At 39.1% G+C, this 18,074-nt stretch overlaps 1 protein-coding gene across 10 annotated transcripts in view; it reads right to left on the reverse strand.

The window, feature by feature from the left end:
- Positions 1-215: 215 nt before the first annotated feature.
- cdc42bpb (CDC42 binding protein kinase beta) overlaps positions 216-18,074 on the reverse strand; it is a 143,837-nt gene continuing 125,978 nt past the window's right edge. For 4 of the 10 annotated variants that reach the window (XM_062968504.1, XM_062968507.1, XM_062968506.1 and 1 more), the window contains 9 exons: positions 15,354-15,950; positions 8,266-8,363; positions 8,071-8,155; positions 6,986-7,106; positions 6,784-6,901; positions 5,868-6,041; positions 4,543-4,648; positions 4,395-4,465; positions 216-2,090 (listed from right to left, as the gene is read on the reverse strand). In XM_062968504.1, coding sequence (XP_062824574.1) covers positions 1,959-2,090; positions 4,395-4,465; positions 4,543-4,648; positions 5,868-6,041; positions 6,784-6,901; positions 6,986-7,106; positions 8,071-8,155; positions 8,266-8,363; positions 15,354-15,950 — 1,502 coding nt within the window. In that variant the 3' untranslated portion in view covers positions 216-1,958. The remainder of the gene's footprint in view (positions 2,091-4,394; positions 4,466-4,542; positions 4,649-5,867; positions 6,042-6,783; positions 6,902-6,985; positions 7,107-8,070; positions 8,156-8,265; positions 8,364-15,353; positions 15,951-18,074) is intronic. The other 6 variants (XM_062968508.1, XM_003224066.4, XM_016995511.2 and 3 more) reach the window with 3 other exon arrangements.

Consider the following 18,074-nt stretch of genomic DNA (forward strand, 5'->3'; position numbering starts at 1 on the left):
AAAAGACTAGAAGTGGTGCCAAGGCAGAATAGAGGTAGTAAGTGCTTCATTTAGGTTATCCAGAATGGACTAATCTCCTACCTTTGGCACTGTACTCAGAGAAGGGGATGGTTTCTTTTTGACAAGAGTTAAGGTGCAAACAAAACCCAAAAACCCAGACAATTTACCAGACTATTGTATGCTTGCCCAGTAAAGGACAGGATGGATGGGAACACTTTAAAACTTCCTTCTTCTGCTTTATTGACAAGTAAATTGTTCAAAAATGTTCTCACAATTCAATAATTACAAAGACTTTAGACTTACATTTAAAAAAAGAGTAAAAATCAGAAAATCCCAAAAGCAGTAGTGTCCAGCTCAAACTGAGCTTCATTGATCGAGAATCTAAGAAAGAGCAAATATTGTCAAACACTTAATGTAACAGGATTAAATGTTGACTAGAATCACTTGCTTTAAACGAGAGATAAGTGCACATCCTATACAGTGTTTCAGGAAAGAGTATTAGCCATTGGAACAGCGTTAGCCCATAGAAACCAGATTTTAAAACAATTGACATCCAACTGTCATCAAATTGGCACAGAAGGCACACTAGTGTGACAATGACAAACTGGATATGCCAGCCACAGAATTAATTTACACGCTTTTAAATGAAACATGATCACGATTTTGGAGGGGAGGGGCAGGGAAAATTACTAAATGTATAATACATGGAAGCATGGGATTAAATATACACGCAATATATCACTGCTGCACATGGGCCATAGCAAAATATACAGGAGTGTGCTGTGCATTTTTCCCTACATTATCAATACTTTTGATTAGCAATCATGGGGTCTTCATGCAGGTGAGAATACAATGAATTGGGGAAGGAAGGAAAAGACAATGAGGCACCCTCATATACACACCTTTCAACTTTTCCACTTTGGTTAACAATAAAAAGAGACTGATGTATTTAAAAACTACACAATCCCTTCATAGGAGCAGCCTTCAGGGGAGCAATCCCAAAGGAATGCTAGCTAGCTAATTTTATTTTTAAATGTAGTGTTAAATCTTTACACTGAAACCAACCAATCAGCCAACCAACCAGCCAACCAAGAGAAATTACACAAATGTCTGAGAAGATGGATAGCAGGAAAAGCAGAGTAAAACCTGTTTCACAGCAGTAATTTAAATTTCATTTTTTTTTATAAAAAAAGCCCTGCCCTGGCTAATGAGATCTAAAAAAGAAGGGTAAGGATAAAATGTTACTGGTAATAGTTTTATGTACATGTCTAAAAAGCCAGGAGAAAGACATTTACAAAGCTGAGAATGTATGTAATGGCTAAATAAGTTAAAAGGCCACAAACTATAACCACAGTTTTCAACTTTCTGACATGTTCTACTGATGCTGGGAATGGCCCTACAACTTCCTATCATTCTCCTCAACATTGAGAAAAAAACAAAAACAGAATATATTTAGCCAAGGATGTGACTAGTCTGCTTTTACTTCCTAACCAAAAGGTCTGATTTTTTTTTCTAAAAGGATTTCCTGCTAACAAGACATTACTTCATCCTATAGAAAAATATTATTCCTGACACTGCATAATAGTAAAACTACCAGCATCTCTTCTCTATTTTTTCAGTTTAAATATGAAGACTGTTTACCAGTGGCCTTTACCGCATGCCACAATAATATCACGGCTGTGCAGAAATTGTTCCACCAAAAGTTTAAGAATGGACAGTTTTGCATCAGAAATGACAGCAAAACTTGACCATTGTAGTTTATAATGAATTCTTCTCCATTTTTTAAAATCCCCGCCCCATCCTAGTCTACAATTTAGATACCATATTCACTTTTGTGCAACACTAGAACTTCTGTATCAGTCTTGGCACTGTTGTTGGAGACAGGCATCTTGCTCTTGAATACTCCATGGAGCAGTGGATAATTGCAAATGAGAAAGCAGGGAGGAGGTGCCATAGCGTTATGCATCACAGGCAGATGGGTCCAATCCATCTAATGTCAGCTGATTCCTATGCGGTGAATTGGGGCTGGGGGGGCCACTTGGGTTAGAGCTGTTGGAAGGAGTCGAGTGTTTTGTAGAGTCTGAATCAGGCTGTTGAAAAGGAAAGAAAAACAATTAACACACTGCTATGCAAGCTTTTCAAACAAATCCTTCTCTTCAGACCAACCCAACAACTGTAAGAACCTTGAAAGAACTACGCAACTCACAGTACACCCTGATTAATCACACTAATAGTGTGATCAATTTGCCTGGTTGGATGATGGGTTAACATAAGTGAATGATTAACAAAAACATGTGAAAAAAGCCTCCCCCCCCCCCTGGCCACCCCATTTGTTGACACTACATCTCCTGCAATTGAGAAAGAGAAGGGGTAGTTTTTCAAGGGTGGGAAAGTGATGGTTTGCAGCAAACCTTCCAAGCCACATGAATTGTTCAGAGGAAAAATTTCCTGATTGAAGGCGCTTTACGAGTCTTGTTTTAAGAGAGGAAAGTGGGATATAAATAGATAAAATAACAACATTAACAATGAATGTGTTTTGGAGGTGAACAAAGAAGATGAAAAAAAATCCCAAGACAATCAGGAGAAAACCCTGAAAGATGCAGCTGCATCTTGTTCAAACAGGTGCTTCTAAACTTCCATGGAGGCATGCATAGAACCATTTCAGAAGCCAGAAGCTCCTAGTTCCCATGAACCCTCACTTGGAGAAGAGCAACCAAAGGAGTGGCTGCAGAGAAAAGAAAGTGGTGGGGAATTCAGCAACACTTCTTTCACCAATTCAGAGGATGGCTGGAAATTCATGAACCCTCCTCCCACTAGCATAAACTTTCTTACTTAATACTGTACTGTTACTAGACTTCTCCCTAGCAATCTTCCAATTCCTTCCCCATACCATTTAGAATGGTGCTCTGATAATGTGGGAAAGCCTTTCTTCCCCCTGACAGGAAGAATTATGGTATAACCTGTGAGCTTTGAAGGCCAAAATCTCACATTTCTTTAAACTCTTCCAGATCTTTACATAGAGAACAATAATCAAGGATATCAAAAAACATATGAATACTGCTGGTTAGAAAAACAAAGGACCAAATTGAGTTGTATGAAACATTAGAAGAATTTGCCCATTGATTACTTATGCTCAACAAAAGAGAGAACTGAAAATTTCTGACTGCAACGCGAAAGTGTGCAAATATAATCAGGGATGCTGGAAATATATTTCAGCATGAAAACACTGACTGCATAGCCAGTTAAAGCTAATCTTCCCCAATTTGATACACCCTAGATGTGCATGATGAAAATGTCCATAGTCCCCTCCCAGCATGTCACTGGCTCTGCAGCCTGAGGAAAATGGGAGCTGTAATTCAACACATCTGGTGTGTCCCACCTTGGGGAAGGCTGGTTAAGCCTATGCATTCACGATTACTTTCAAGATATCCTGTTGGCATTTGACGTGTAGCTCTTTTCTTTTCCGTTAGCTGGCTTCCTGGACAGGTTCCCAGCATTTTGGAATGCTGTTAATGCTTAACAACAAACAATGTCACAGCAGAATAGCTACTGTGGCAGTCATTTTAATTGGGGGAAAAAAGAATTTATATTTAGCCAATAGATTAAAAGGAGATATTCCCAAGAGATACAGCTGACAAGATTTTGCTGTGGGTGTAAACAGCAAGTTTGTGTATAATGCTATTATTTAGACAAGATCAGCCAGAGAAAGCAGTGATAAGGCAGCATGCCATGAAGCAGAGCCACCTAGAGTTTTATCTTGTGTGCTCTAAATAAACAAATACACAAAACCCAAGCATAAGTTAAAACCTGAGAATATAAGATGCAAGCAAGTATAAATGGAAGCTGTTTCTTAGTACCTGGCAAGAACAGGGACTTGTTAGGCAATGCTCCAAGCCATTTGCTTTCTGTTACTTGGAGTGGAGTCCCCCAATACAGCTTCCCCTCCCTGCAGCTATTCTGGGACAAATTTCTCACAGATGTTAAGTGTTATAAAATTATATGCTGGGTTGGGTACCGATTTTCTAGCTTCAAAAATATGGATACCAATGCCTGGGGATTTCTCAAAACTCTAGAGATGTCATTAATGGATTACACAAACTAGCAGGACAAAGTGAGTGGGATAGGAAATCCAGAGTATCCACTTCAACACTTGCTGTTTTCGATATCATATATGAAGTGTTGTCAAGAATAATAAACATTTAAGAATGTCTTCTGAGAATAAACTTGGAACAAATTGTTTCTATAATTTGTAGTGATGGAGGCTTCCAAAATTAAGGAATCTAGAATCAAGAAATATGTCAACTCACATAAAGTAGTGATTATGTATATAGATTGATCTTGCCTACTTCAATCAAAGCAAGGCATGATATATTGATCTTGCAAATTGGTCTTACCTCTTTGTCAAACTCCTGGTCTGGATCAGACATACTCCGCAAAGGCATGGCTGCTCCTAGATCAGTGCCACCTGAAAAGCAAAGATGTATGAGAATCTCCCCTGTTTATAAAACAAGTGATTATAAATAGAACTTTTTCTCCACTTACTTGATGATGGCCATGAAATGTAGCTTTTGTTTCTCTGAGGGGGTTGGCGTGAAATGTTGGTTGTGGGAGGACAGGACTTTTCATCTTGTGACGGAGGTAAGACGCTCTGCATCAGAAATGTAGCCATAGTCAATGAAACAAGACACTTTAAGGTAAGTGTTTGTGGAGGTTTTAAAACACATATAAAGGAAATTGTTCTATGGTGGTATTCTTGCAAATTTGATTTGCTTGACCCACAAGAGACATATAAATCAAAATCAAAGCATTCAAAGAGTCACCAAGAAGATCCATCTCCTCCGTCCCCGTCCCCATCCCAAATGTTGCATAGCAGCTTTGAGTCTCCATTGGGAGAGATAAAGCAAGGTATAAATAAATATAATAATAACAATAATAATAATAATAATAATCAACCCACATTCCTTCCAACTGCTGAAAGCAGGAAAACACAACTCATCAGCAACGAAGGCATTCTAGTTTGCTTTTAATATTATTCCCTTACAGACTAATCCTTTTGATCTGATGAGATCCTGTTAACTTTGAATGCTTACTGATTAAGCCAGTGTATAATCAGGGCTGGATATCAGCAGTGGAAGAATTGAAGGATTTTGACTGCACATTATGCCTTTAGGTTTTTCCTGTTACAAAAAATCAGACTACTGTGTGCTTTTCACCTATCTGACAGCTAAAAGAGTACATACAGGCTAAGTATCCCTTATCCAGAAATCCAAAATACTCCAAAATCCAAAATTGTTCACATGGGTGGTTGTAACTGTGACATCTTTGCTTTTTGATGGATCGATGCATACAAGCCTCACTTCATATACAAATTATTAAAAAATATTGTGTATAGAATTACTTTCAGGCATTGTGTATAAGGTGTACATGAAACGTCAATGCATTTTATGTTTAGACTTGGGTCTCATTGCCAAAATATCTCATTATGCATATGCAAATATTCAAAAATTCATAAAAATTCAATACACTTCTGGCCCAAAACATTTCAGGCAAGGGATACTCAACCTATACTAGATATTCTATTTTAATGAAAAAATGTATGGCCATTTTTGAGTAAGATTTCTCTTTTCCTTTTACTGTTGGAAGGGTGAATGAAAGCTGAGGAAAGGGTAACTGAAGTAGACATGATTTAGTTAAAGCAATGGAAGCCCGCTGTCTTAAGTGCAGAATTCCTGACAGCAAGCACAAGTGAATAAGCACAGAGGTTAGCAACTCCCTGCAAAGCACTAGTATCCCAACCCCACTCATCTTGGCAGAGGCATAACGAGCATCATCATCATCCACTTCAGTTCCTAAAAAGCTGCTCCTACCCTGGCTACAGAAGCAGAGGAGGGACAGGAAGAAGAGGGAAGCAGTGAGGAAGAATGGTCACTCTGGAGAAAGATTTCAGCAGAGATAGGACTCATGTGATAGACGTGCTCAAAGCCTGTTGGAGGTGATATCAGAGCAGAGTGTCGGGAGGATGAAGGGGAAGGAAATTCATTCTGTTATTTTAGACAAGACAAACAAGAAAAAGGAAGGAGGAAAGAACAGTTATTTAGAAAACACTATCACACTGCCGGCAGTGATGTTTGCTGACTTTCAGCATCCTGTAGGCATGGTGGCGTTCTTAAAGACAGCTTTTACAAGGTGTTCTCAGGCCTCCTTTCTGCATGCCTGCTGCCCTGCAGGGTTAGACTAGGCACAGAGGCTGGATTTGCATGCTTTCTCCCTGATTCACCTCACATTGGAACAATTAGATGACAAACATGAGCTCCTACATTTACATGGTATCTCCTGTGGGCTTAGGAGTGCATCTACAGTACAGATTTAATGCAGTTTAACACCATGCAACTACCCTGACACAATGCTTTGGAATCTTGGGATTTGTAGTCAGTTTTATAAGGTTAAAAACCTTATAAAACTACAGTTCCCATAATTCCAAAGCACTGAGCCATGGAAGTTAAAGTGGTATCAAACTGCATTAATTTTCTACAGTGTAGATGCACCCTACGGCATGAATCCTTCTAAAGGGGGGTTTGACTTCACAAAGTCAGAAGGAATTGTATGTTCCAGTAGCCATAGAATCATACATTTTGCCATTCATTTCTCCATATGGTGAAGAGATGCCTACTCCTAAACTATTCCAGAAAACATTTTGGGCTTGATTAAAGAATACCGTTGACCACGAGAAAATCAAAAGCATTTCTGTTCAAACTTTAAAGCCCTCGACCAAAAAAGTTTTACCAAGGGGAGATCCATGAGAACTTGCATTCCATCTCCTGGTCCCATATGAGCCACATGGTTGAAATTGGTTGGGTTAGAAATCATCTTGGATCTGAGCTCAGGATCTCGAAGCATCTCTCTAAGTCAACAAGGATAGAAAATGATGATTTTGCATAATAGAACCCCCTTAACTACCAACTGCAGATACAGATTAAAACCTTACCGTCTTTGCTGTAATCTTTCTTCCTCAGGGACTTTAAAAACAAATCTTCTTTTGCTTCTAGTACGAAGCATTTGCTTTTTGCTATTGTCGGATGTTTCCGGCACACTAAGGGTAGCTCCTGCTGTAACAAAACAAAACACGCATCTGGAGAAGCGGGCTGCAGTCCAAGAAAGCTTAAGCTGAAATAAACTGTTTGGTCTTAAATGTGCCATGAGACTTATTCTTTTTCGTTCCTGTCCTCTTTTAATACAAAACGGTTTAACAGACCAGACACAAACCAGAAGATAGTTAATGCTCTGCAGAAATGAACTGAGTATCCATTAAGAGGAGCTCTTAATGGATTTATCTATCTGTTATATACACAGGATCAAGGAATAAAAGCTGAGTGGCACCAGGAATCAGAATTGTCCAGTTTGGACATGATAAGACAGAGAATTGAAGGACCTCTGGCTTATCATGCACAAGCTGTTCCTACTCAAAAGAAGTAGGTATGCTATGGCCCAAATTTCAACATTCCCTGTTGGTTTCCTCTTACCAATGAAATAAACTATGGATTCTCTCTTTGTTTTATTGGGGAAAATACAGGTTAGAGAAGAAAAGACTACTATGTTCAGATAACATAGTAACAAAACCACAACCCTCAATCTGTTCTGCTCCAACTCAGAATGTACTTTAAAGAAATAAGGACATTAAAGATTCAATGTGTACCTTGTCAAACTGAGAGAAATTGAAGATAATAAGCAAAGAACAAAACCCAACAGTGAATTTTACAAAATGAAAGGCTATCTTAAATGTTTCCTTTTCATTCTCTATTGAAGCCTTATGCCATGGCTAAAATAGTTTCAAAACAGATAATAAGCAAAATTCCTCAACAAAAAGCTGCAGCAATTAAAAGGCACCCCCCCCTCCACGAAATCAGTGAAAACTAATGGTCAATTTACCACTTAGAGCTTGCTAGCTTAATTTTACATAGCTCGTCTCAGTGCAAATGAGCTCATCACAAAAGCAACAGAATGCAATTGCAGCTATCACTCTTCATTATACCTCCTCCTTATCTCCCTGCCACCCAAACCCATAATACTAACCCGAAAACTTGTTCTTGAAATAGATTAATCGAGGAAGTTCACAGTTAAGGAGATTCAATGTGCCTGTCACATTTAAGGGTCTGATCTGTTATGGAGGAACAGAAGGAAGCTTAGAATTAATCTTCAATACACTCCATTTATGTTTTCAGAAAAAACAGATTAGCTTATATTTTACAGGACAGGTGAGCAACTTACCCTTCTTAAGCCGATAGTCTGCACCCATTCCATAGTGTTTGCATTAAAAACATCAACACCATATTCACTGTAGACGGTTAAATAGAATGAATTGCAACCTGGAGGGGAAAAAGTAAAATCTGTTATTGTCAGACACATTTGAAATAAAGCTTGAACACTCAAACTATTTTCAGTGCTACTGTTTCTCAAACCCTGTCTGTCATCTGCACACTTTTAGGACCAATTCTTACCAACACAATGAATTTGTATCTCAGCTATACACTTCAAAACTGCAGAATAAAACACTTGCTCATGAAAAAACAACACAATTTCCGGATGAAGCAGATTAACCCAGAAGTGTTCTCCCCAACCACTACCTGATGGTGTGTGCAGGATCTTTTTTGTAAAGAAGAAGCATTCCCTTGTACAGGTGTCCCATCCCTTCAAGGGAACAGACCTGATTCAGTTGAACATTTGAATAAATTGTAAGCCGAGCCACAAAGGAGTACTGTACCTTCAGTTCAGTCATGATAGATAATTACTGTTAAACTGGGGGGAAATGACATGCTCAAGGCTACCTAGTGATTTATAGTATTGGGGCCCAGCAGTTTCAGGGGCAGTTTAACAAACCAGCCTTGCCTTTGGTCTGCAGCTATCAATTCTTAGAACCAGTTCCAAGACAGAATGCAAAGCTGCAGAGAGTCAAGACAGTTTCTCATTCTGCTTTTAACAGTGTAATCTGCATCCTTTGTATAATGACACATTCAACATGAGAGAGAGATTTAAAAAAGACCTAGCAGTCAAGAGAGAGAGCCTTCATTACTGGACTCCACTCCATGCTTCTGATAAAAGTAAACTTGTTACAAAAGTTTATGCTACTAATTTCTTTCTCAGTCTCAAAAGGTTCTACAAGATCTTTTAAATATGAATCCAGACTAACAGAGTTACATCTCTGAATCCTTCCTTCATTTCTGGTTATTATTATTATTATTTAATTCTTTCTTAGAGCATTTTTGGATTTCTACATTCCAAAACTCACTTTACCAAAACACCATTCTGGGGAGATGCCAAGCATGTTGTTTCATTTTATAAAAATATAAGAGTCAGTAGCAGAACCAAGGGAAGCTCTCTAAGCAGTGCTGTAGAGCCAGGACTTGCAGGACTAAATCCCTAGGAGTCTAGGTCACCATTTCATGACTGTCAGCTGATTCTAATAAACCAGTTGTTATGGCATGTATGTGTGTATTGGATATTATGCTACCTATACTCCTTGTGCATGTGTCTATGTACACACACTCACCAGCTGGAACAAGACAATCGCCTCTATTTTTGAATGCTACTTTGCGGTGTTCCATTTTTAATTTGCCAATATAATCCTGTGTTTGAATAAATACACTGGGAAAAGATAGTGGTGGGAGAACATACTGCTTATATGTAACTGTGGTTCTACAAGTGATCATCTGAATCTTCACACAAATCAGTTTTCGCGCCTATGCAGAGACTGCATCAGAATGTTCTAGAGCCGAGTAGGTTTTTGGGAACCCTGCCTCCTCCCATATAACATGGAAGCTGCCTTTATGCTAAGTTAACAACCCTTCTTTTGAAAAAGTCTGATGGGGCCATGAAAAAAGTGGAGTCAGGGTGGGTTTTTGTGAGGGAACAAATGAACACTTGAAAAATCACAAGAACAAGCCAGCAACCTGTTAATTTTCTTCATGGTCTCTGTCTCTTACACAAATGGATAATCGTGAAGTTTATAGAGGATGGTGGGTCGGACCACTGTCTAGTGGAGAAAAGAACAACCCAAACAACTTTGCATCTTGCTCTTGTCCTGCAGTGCAGTCTATAATTTTGGATGAGTGTCTAAGGCTGAGACCATGTGGCAGCCTTGCACGGTTCAGGCAATGGAATTTCGTTAAGCAGCATTGCTGAAGAAGCCATACCCTGATGGAATGAGCCTTCCATGGAATGGTTCGTAAGCCAGTTGTATAGTCTCCATTATCCACTTGAATAGCAACAGAGATGAGAGATGGTGACCCTTACTACAGGCACTGTAGGAGACAAAAAGATGGTTGGAAATACGGATGTTGTTCACTATTTGTAGAAAACTAACATCCAAGGTGTACACATCCAAGAAGTGTAAGATACTTTTCAACTGTGTTGAATGTTGAAGAAAAAATGTTCTCTGGTTGAGATGAATTTGGGACATTACTTCTGGCATTAAAAATAGCACCAGGTTATAGTGCTACCTTGTTCCAATGGAAGATCAAATAGGGTTAATTCATATGATCCTTTGAGATCACTGCAACCAGGAAGATGACTTTCAAAGCTATGAGTCATTCAGCCATTGAAACAAGAGGCTGGAATTCACCGGTTGGGAGAGGAGAAGTGAAAGTAACCATGGAGGTATTGATAGCATCACTGGTAGATAAAAATGAAAAAATCCCTTCACAAACTTCTTTACAATGGGATCAATGAAAACAGTTGATTGATCAGATGGTTGATTGGCCACAATGGCAATAAGGTAAACGTTTCAAGATGAAAATCATAAGCCTTGTTACTTTAAATGTAGCAATAAATGCAAACCTATGGAAATGATGGCTAGAGATTGTTCAGAGTGAAAGGCAGCAAATGTACAGAAACTTTTCCATTTATACGAGTAGGATCTATTAATATAATTCACCCCCAAGCTTGCAAGAAAGACATCAATCTAGCAGAGTTTAGTGAATTTTCCATCAGGATGATAATCTAAACATCTGAATGTGGCATACTTGGCCACTGGAATTAGACAGTACCTGAGTGAGGTACCAAAGGACTAAATGACACTGTCATTATAGACAAGTGAACATGCAGAGTTGGAGGGTGTGGAGAATGAGCTGCAACAGATGGAGATCAACTATGGTACCAAACAGAGTTCTTTGAGTGGAATGGAAACAGCTTTCATGGTACTAATGTCTATATGGAGAGTAGGGGTGATACAACCATGGGGTCTCTCTCCAAAGGGTACCCATTGATATCTACCCAGGTGTGACATTGAAGTAATTGGTAAATCTTCACAACATCTATATTCTTGATAGGAAGAATGCATAAGGCCTTTTAGAATAAAACGGTAGGAAGGATGCATAAGGCCTTTTAGGAAAAAAATGAGGATTTCTCTTGTCTAGGTGATAGAGATAAGGTCCTCAATGATCAACTCTATGGAGAAGTTACAGTCGCTTGTGTTGAATGGAGCAAAGGAGAAGACACATGTTGTTTCTGAATGGGATCCTGCCATGGCTGAAAATCAGGCACAGTCAGGACTAACACAGGAATGAATGATACCAAAGCAACTACAATAATGACTGTTTTGATTGTCAGTACCAAAGAAGCAGTAACCCAAAGCTCAGCTGATAGTTCATTGATATGCTTTGTTTTTTCTTCCTCTTCTTAGATTCATGAGGAACTGATCCCATGGTGCCTCTTATGTACTGTTTTCAAGCTGGAATGGTGTTCTAGAGCAGAAGGTACAGGATCTCCTGAGCTCTTATTGGGTGTCTCACTAGGGTTATGGGAGACCAATGACACTAGAAACTCCAAAACCCTGGCTACTGGAGCCTCAGTAAACTGTGAAGCAGCCTTTTATGGAGACAAAGGTTGAGATACAGAAGGTACTACTGTACCTTGGTACTACTGACTATTGAACTGAGGGTGTTGGTATCAAGGTGGGCTTGTCTCATTGTTTTATAACAATCATAGATGCAGTGTAAAGCAACTTGTGCAAGTCGTTGTTTCTGCCAGACATATAACCACAAATTACAGGCTCAGTTTTTCAAAGGCTACATGATGAATCCTTAGGATGAACCACTGTTGAACAATGTCTCTCTCCAAAACGGAAGAGACGCTGAGTGTCAGATAAAGAGACTTTGTGTCCAAATGAGGAGCAATGCTTAAAAAGAGATGTAGAGACCATAAGTAGCTGAAGGGAATGGGAAATATTTTTTTCGTGTCAGGAGCGGCTTGAGAAACTGCAAGTCGCTTCTGGTGTGGCAGAATTGGCTGTCTGCAAGGACGTTGCCCAGGGGATGCCTGGATGTTTTTGATGTTTTTAGCATCCTTGTGGGAGGCTTCTCTCATGTCCTCGCATGGAGCTGGAGCTGATAGAGGGAGCTCATCCGTGCTCTCCCTGGGTTGAATTCAAACCTGGCAGCCTTCAGGTCAGCAACCCAATGTTCAAGTCATAAGGTTTTAACTCACTGTGCCACTTGAGGCTCCAGAAAGAATATGAGGTAAAGAGAGTTTTTATTTAGCAGTAAAAAGGCAAAATAGGAAGGAAAATTAAAAGAAATTAGAAGGAAATAATATAGGAAATAAAGGAGAAAAACTACTCAACTCTGGAGTACATTGACGAGTAATTTAGTGGACAGAGAGAAACTGAGAGGAAGATAGCTTGGTGGGTTAGGACATGCACTGTACACATGAGGGAATGTGATTCCTGCCAAATTACTTAGCTCTAGAACATTTTGATGAATTCTTTGTGCAGGTGCGAAAATTCATTTCTGTGAGGCAATAGCACCAGAAGAACAAATAGAATTTTCCTGCCACAATGTTCTTGAAAGGAAGAGATATGAACACCTATGAGATTTCAAAGAAAAATGTGACGCGTGGATGTAATATAAAATAATGTACACAAGGAAATTTCTTTTTAGAAATTATACTGGGAAACCTTGTGGCTGATTTTGCTGCCACATGATGAGATGCATATTCACAATAGGGAGCTCAAATATTTTTAATGTAACATGGTTTTTGTTCATGTTTGCTGCGGGTTCAGAAAGCCTCCAAAATCTGCTGTCTGCCATAAAAAAGGATGCCTGACAGCTCAGACCATTTAGTCAACTCAGATGGTGCATCAAATCCAGAGTTATTTAGGCCAGCCTGACAGAAATAGTTCTGACTTGTTCCATGCATCTGGCTGGTATTCAGAGGTATATTGGCCCTGAGTGCTTCTATTAATCTGTCATGGTTGGTAGTTATCATAGGGCTAGAGCTTACTTATTACATGTAGGTTCCCAAGTCTTAATGAACAAGAAATGCAATGGTTGAAGTGTTCCCTCTTGCTGGAAAAGGTTTGGCTGTTGAATTCCTGCTCATTAAGTAAGTGCTTAAGACACAGGGACCAGTTAACCAAAATGGGGAGTGGGCAATCTTAATTCACTGGTGTTTACTTTCTCCTCAAAAACATACAAAATTTATGGCCATCTACTCTTCTTGTGATGAGTTCCACAAGCTAATGGTATCCACACCATGGACTTTGGAAATGTGTTTATGTGGAGACAAGATTGGCGTATTTTAAAGGAAGTAAAAGTTAACACAAGTGGGGGAGGAGGGTGCTCTCAGAGCACTGGGACTTTCAAAAAGTAAAACAGATTAAGAACACAAATTCACATAGTACAGAGATTAGCAGGTTAAGTCTGCTTTTTTCCCAGGGCATTTGCAAAGGCAAGGAAGGAACAAAGTCTTATTCTTTGACTCTCCAAGTTGAGAACTAAAGTTGAGAACTAAGCTAATTAATTGGTCATCAACATATGTTACAGATTTTCCAGGAGAGCCCCTTATCTCAATTAGCTTTCAGCCAGGAGGTGGTACACTTCACTGGCATTGATGCTTAGTGCTGAAACATAAAGAGCAATGTGTTGCTGTGAGTTTTCCGGGCTGTATGGCCATGTTCCAGAAGCATTCTCTTCTGATGTTTCACCCACATCTATGGCAGGCATCCTCAGAGGTTGTGAGGTCTGTTGGAAACTAGGCAAGAAAGATTTATATATCTGTGGAATGTCCAGGGTGGGAGAAAGCACTCTTTGTCTGTTTGAGGCAAGTGTGAATGTTGCAATTGGCCACCTTGATTAGCACTGAATGGCCTTTCAGCTTCAAAGCCTGGCTGCTTCCTGTCTGGGGGAATTCTTTGTTGGGAGGTGTTAGCTGGCCTTGATTGTTTCATGCTTGGAATTCCTGTTTTCTGAGTGCTGTTCTTTATTTACTGTCCTAATTTTAGAATTTTTAAATACTGGTAGCCAGATTTTGTTCATTTTCATGGTTTCCTCCTTTCTATTGAAATTGTCCACATACTGGTGGATTTCAATGGCTTCTTTGTATAGTCTGACAGGTGGTTTTTCGAGTGGTCCAGCATTTCTGTGTTCTCAAATAATATGCTGTGTCCAAGTGCTCTGCTGTGGCTGACTCCTCAGGTTGAATTAGTCTGCAGTGCCTTTTCATGTTCCTTGATTTGTGTTTGGTGGTCCCTATGTAGACTTGTCCACAGCTGCATGGTATACAGTAGACTTCTGGAGAGTCTACAGTAAAGAGCAATAATCACATTCCTTTTCCTTTTATTGCCTTTGGAGCTAATCAAAGAAAAAGGTGTGGCCAAGACAAGTAGAACATTCTTAGTCATGCCCTGGGTTTAAATAGATCTGAACTGTTCTTAATTCAGGCTGGGTGTAATTACTATAATCCAATATAAAGAAAAAATCTACAAAAAGGAATAAGAGAAAGAAGAGCAGATGGACTTTCCTGTATTTTAACCTGTACCAGATTAGCAAAGTGCAGCCCTTCTGATGTTGGATTGCAAGTTCTATAGGACTTAGCCAACACATCTAATGTTGGGGGACATTGGGGTTGAGTCAACAATAGGGGAAGAGCTGCCTTTTGTTCATCTCTGATGTATGATACCTCATCTGTCTTGTATGTTGTCATGTAAGAATCAGTATGAAATGAAACTGACCCAGCATCCTGTTATCTCCAATTACCCATTAGTGGATTCTAGAAAGCTTGCAAGCACAAGAGAGAAAAAGTTTTTCCTGACAATTGCCCCCACAGCAGCTGCTATTTGCAGAAATATCAAATTGCTTTAGTCATCAAAACATATATAAATGGATCTTTTAGCTTTTCTATATTGCCAGAAGTTTAGTGAGAGAAACATATTAAATCTATACAGTTCTCTTATTTAAAATACCAAATTCTGCCCATCACACAAGGTTTAAGGTGTAATTGTTGAGACATAAAGATATTCACAGATTATTTTCAGACAAGGGAAGCAGAAACAGGAATATGGCAACAGAAAAACATATACATACTACAGGCAGCAGGCGTTGCAGGCCACATTAGTTCCTGCATGCGAGACCTTCGACCTTGTGCATCCACATATACTCCGAACTGGCTGAAGCAAAGCAGGTATTCTTCATTGCTGAGCTCCACAGCACAAAGGGCATCAAAAGACTGTTGTGAGAGGAATGCAAGCGAAGGATCACTGGGATTTACCAGGTTTATAGACTGTCCATCTCCCTGGATGTTCAACAGAGAGAAACCTGAGGGATAGCCTACACAAAGCCTGTCTTTGAAAACTGCCATCCACTGTATATTGCCGGGAGCCTGGACTTCATTGAACTTTTTATGGAAAGGTTTAGTCCTATGAACTTCATAGCACAGAACTTGCCGCTTGACTGCCACAAATAAACTAGTTGAAGAAGTCTTCTTCAGTGTCCCAGTTGTAACAAACTGACAACCTTTAGTTTCAGGAAGCTTAATATCGAAGCTGCCTTCAGAACCATCCAGGGAGGACCAAGGATACAAATGAACATGATGATTCCGACCACAGATAAGAATAACGACTTTCTCTTTGGGAGCAAGCTCTATCTGGTAGACCTTCTTGCAGTCAGCAGCTCGGACAATCACTGTGAGAACAAGAGATCCATGTGAGTGTCAGAAGTTTAGACAGTGTTATATTAAGCATTTGCAATATAATGATTTGGAATTTATGCACATCTCCCCAATAACAGAAGCAAACAGATTTATACACATCTCCCAAATGACAGAATCAGACATCTGACAAATCTCAGTCTTAAATATCTCTTAAAACTGTAAATTAGCAGACAGAAATGCATACTTCATCATTAAGAATAGCTAACCTAAATTTCTCCAAATTTACACCTGTGTTAAAGAACATGCCTTGCTAGAGCAGCTCACCTCATCCAATGGGCTATTTTCTACCTAACCTTGCTACACAGCAACCACACAGTTAAGGCTTATTGCATCTACAAACTGAACCTTCCCATTTCTAATATTTAGGGTAAAACAAGAACATTTCACATTATATCGGATATGCAAATAAATATTTTAATCACTAAGTTACTTTTTTATATAAAGTGAAAATATTTTCATTTTTATCAAAGAAACAATAGAAAGAACAGTTCTACAAGAATAGCTTATAGAGAAAATGTAACAGAATGTCCAGCTGAAGAAGTCTGAGGAGATGCATTCAGTATCGAAAAAGTAAAGATGAAATGATAGATTCCAGAAAGAGAAGCAAGATTTTTTTACACGTAATTGGTTCTTCAAATGGTCTTGTGTGAACAGACACATATGGGTTCCCCAGAGCTTCCCAGACCCCTCTAGAATTGGGTGCAGTGATTTGAGGGCAGAATTCCATAATCACCCAGTGGAAATGTCCTTTCTCTCAGTACTGTGTATATTGCAGCATCAGAAACCAGGGCAGAGACCAAACCCTGTCCCATTAATGACAGTGCTTTTGGAATGTCTGTCCAAAATCATTATACTCAATTCTCGGCACTGGCACAGAACAACCCATATGTGAGATTTGCGCAAAGACAAATCTATGATTCCTCTATGCTTCCTTAAAAAACAAAATCCACTGCAGTTATAGTATATGCAATATTTATGATTCCAATGTGAATGTGATCACAAAAACTTTGTAGGAATTTAGTTCACAATGGTTCAAATTGTTTCAAGCATATTTCCAGTGGTAGAAACATCTCAGCATTCAACTAACTTTGATGTGCTGGAGAAAAAAAAATCCAGAACAATATAAAAGAAGAGCCAAATGGTGTAATGGTTTGAGCAACACTGTCATCTTGAAGATGGAAGCTGGCAACTGGCAGGTTCCCCAAAGGCAAGTGAGCCCAAAGAATGTGTGCCAGGTGGATGGGCTTATGACAACCTGTGCTACTGTCCTACAGCATTTAATAAATAAAGGACTTCAGCATCCATATTTTCAGGTATCTGCAAAAGGTCCTGGAAGTAAACCACCCACTCATATGAGAGGTCAGTCATCCTAGTACTCAAAAATATTGGATTTTTGAGTTTTTGGGATTTCTAATTAGGGATGTTCAATCTGTACCAGCCAGACCTTCAAGATGCCCTAGAGCAGTGGTTCTCAACCAGGGGTCCCCAGATGTTTTTAGCCTACAACTCCCAGAAACCCCAGCCAGTTTACCAGTTTAGGATTTCTGGGAGCTGAAGGCCAAAAACATCTGGGACCCCAGGTTGAGAACAACTACCCTAGAGTGTTACAGCTGGGAGAAAAGACTTTCCAATATCTCCATACAGCATACTGCTTCCACAACAGGATACAGAAGAGAGACACTTCTGGTAGACTTTCGTAATAAAGCAAGTACATAGAGGGAGAGCATTTCCTTTAATTAGAACTTGGAAATAATTCATCAAACTAATTCACTAAAATTAGTTCATTAAAATAAGTCAAAATGGTTTTAAAAATCATTATTAACAACTGTTATTTCTGAGCAATGATTAATTTTTTTGTTACTTAAATTTGTCAATGATCCTTTCTAGTAACTTTATAATGTTTTTTTCAATTGAATAGTTCACTACCTCAATTGATTCAAAATGATTAATTGTTTTTCCTTAAGACATAAACAAATTAATTTCCATAAGTTAATGTGACATTAAAATATTAGTTTTATAAGATTAATATTTCTAAGTTCTGCCTGAAACATTGAGGTTACATGTCGTTTTCAGAAACATCACGAACCTTATAACCT

This window comes from Anolis carolinensis, chromosome 1 (genome assembly GCF_035594765.1).
Source record: "Anolis carolinensis isolate JA03-04 chromosome 1, rAnoCar3.1.pri, whole genome shotgun sequence".
Classification (NCBI taxonomy): Eukaryota; Metazoa; Chordata; class Lepidosauria; order Squamata; family Dactyloidae; genus Anolis; species Anolis carolinensis.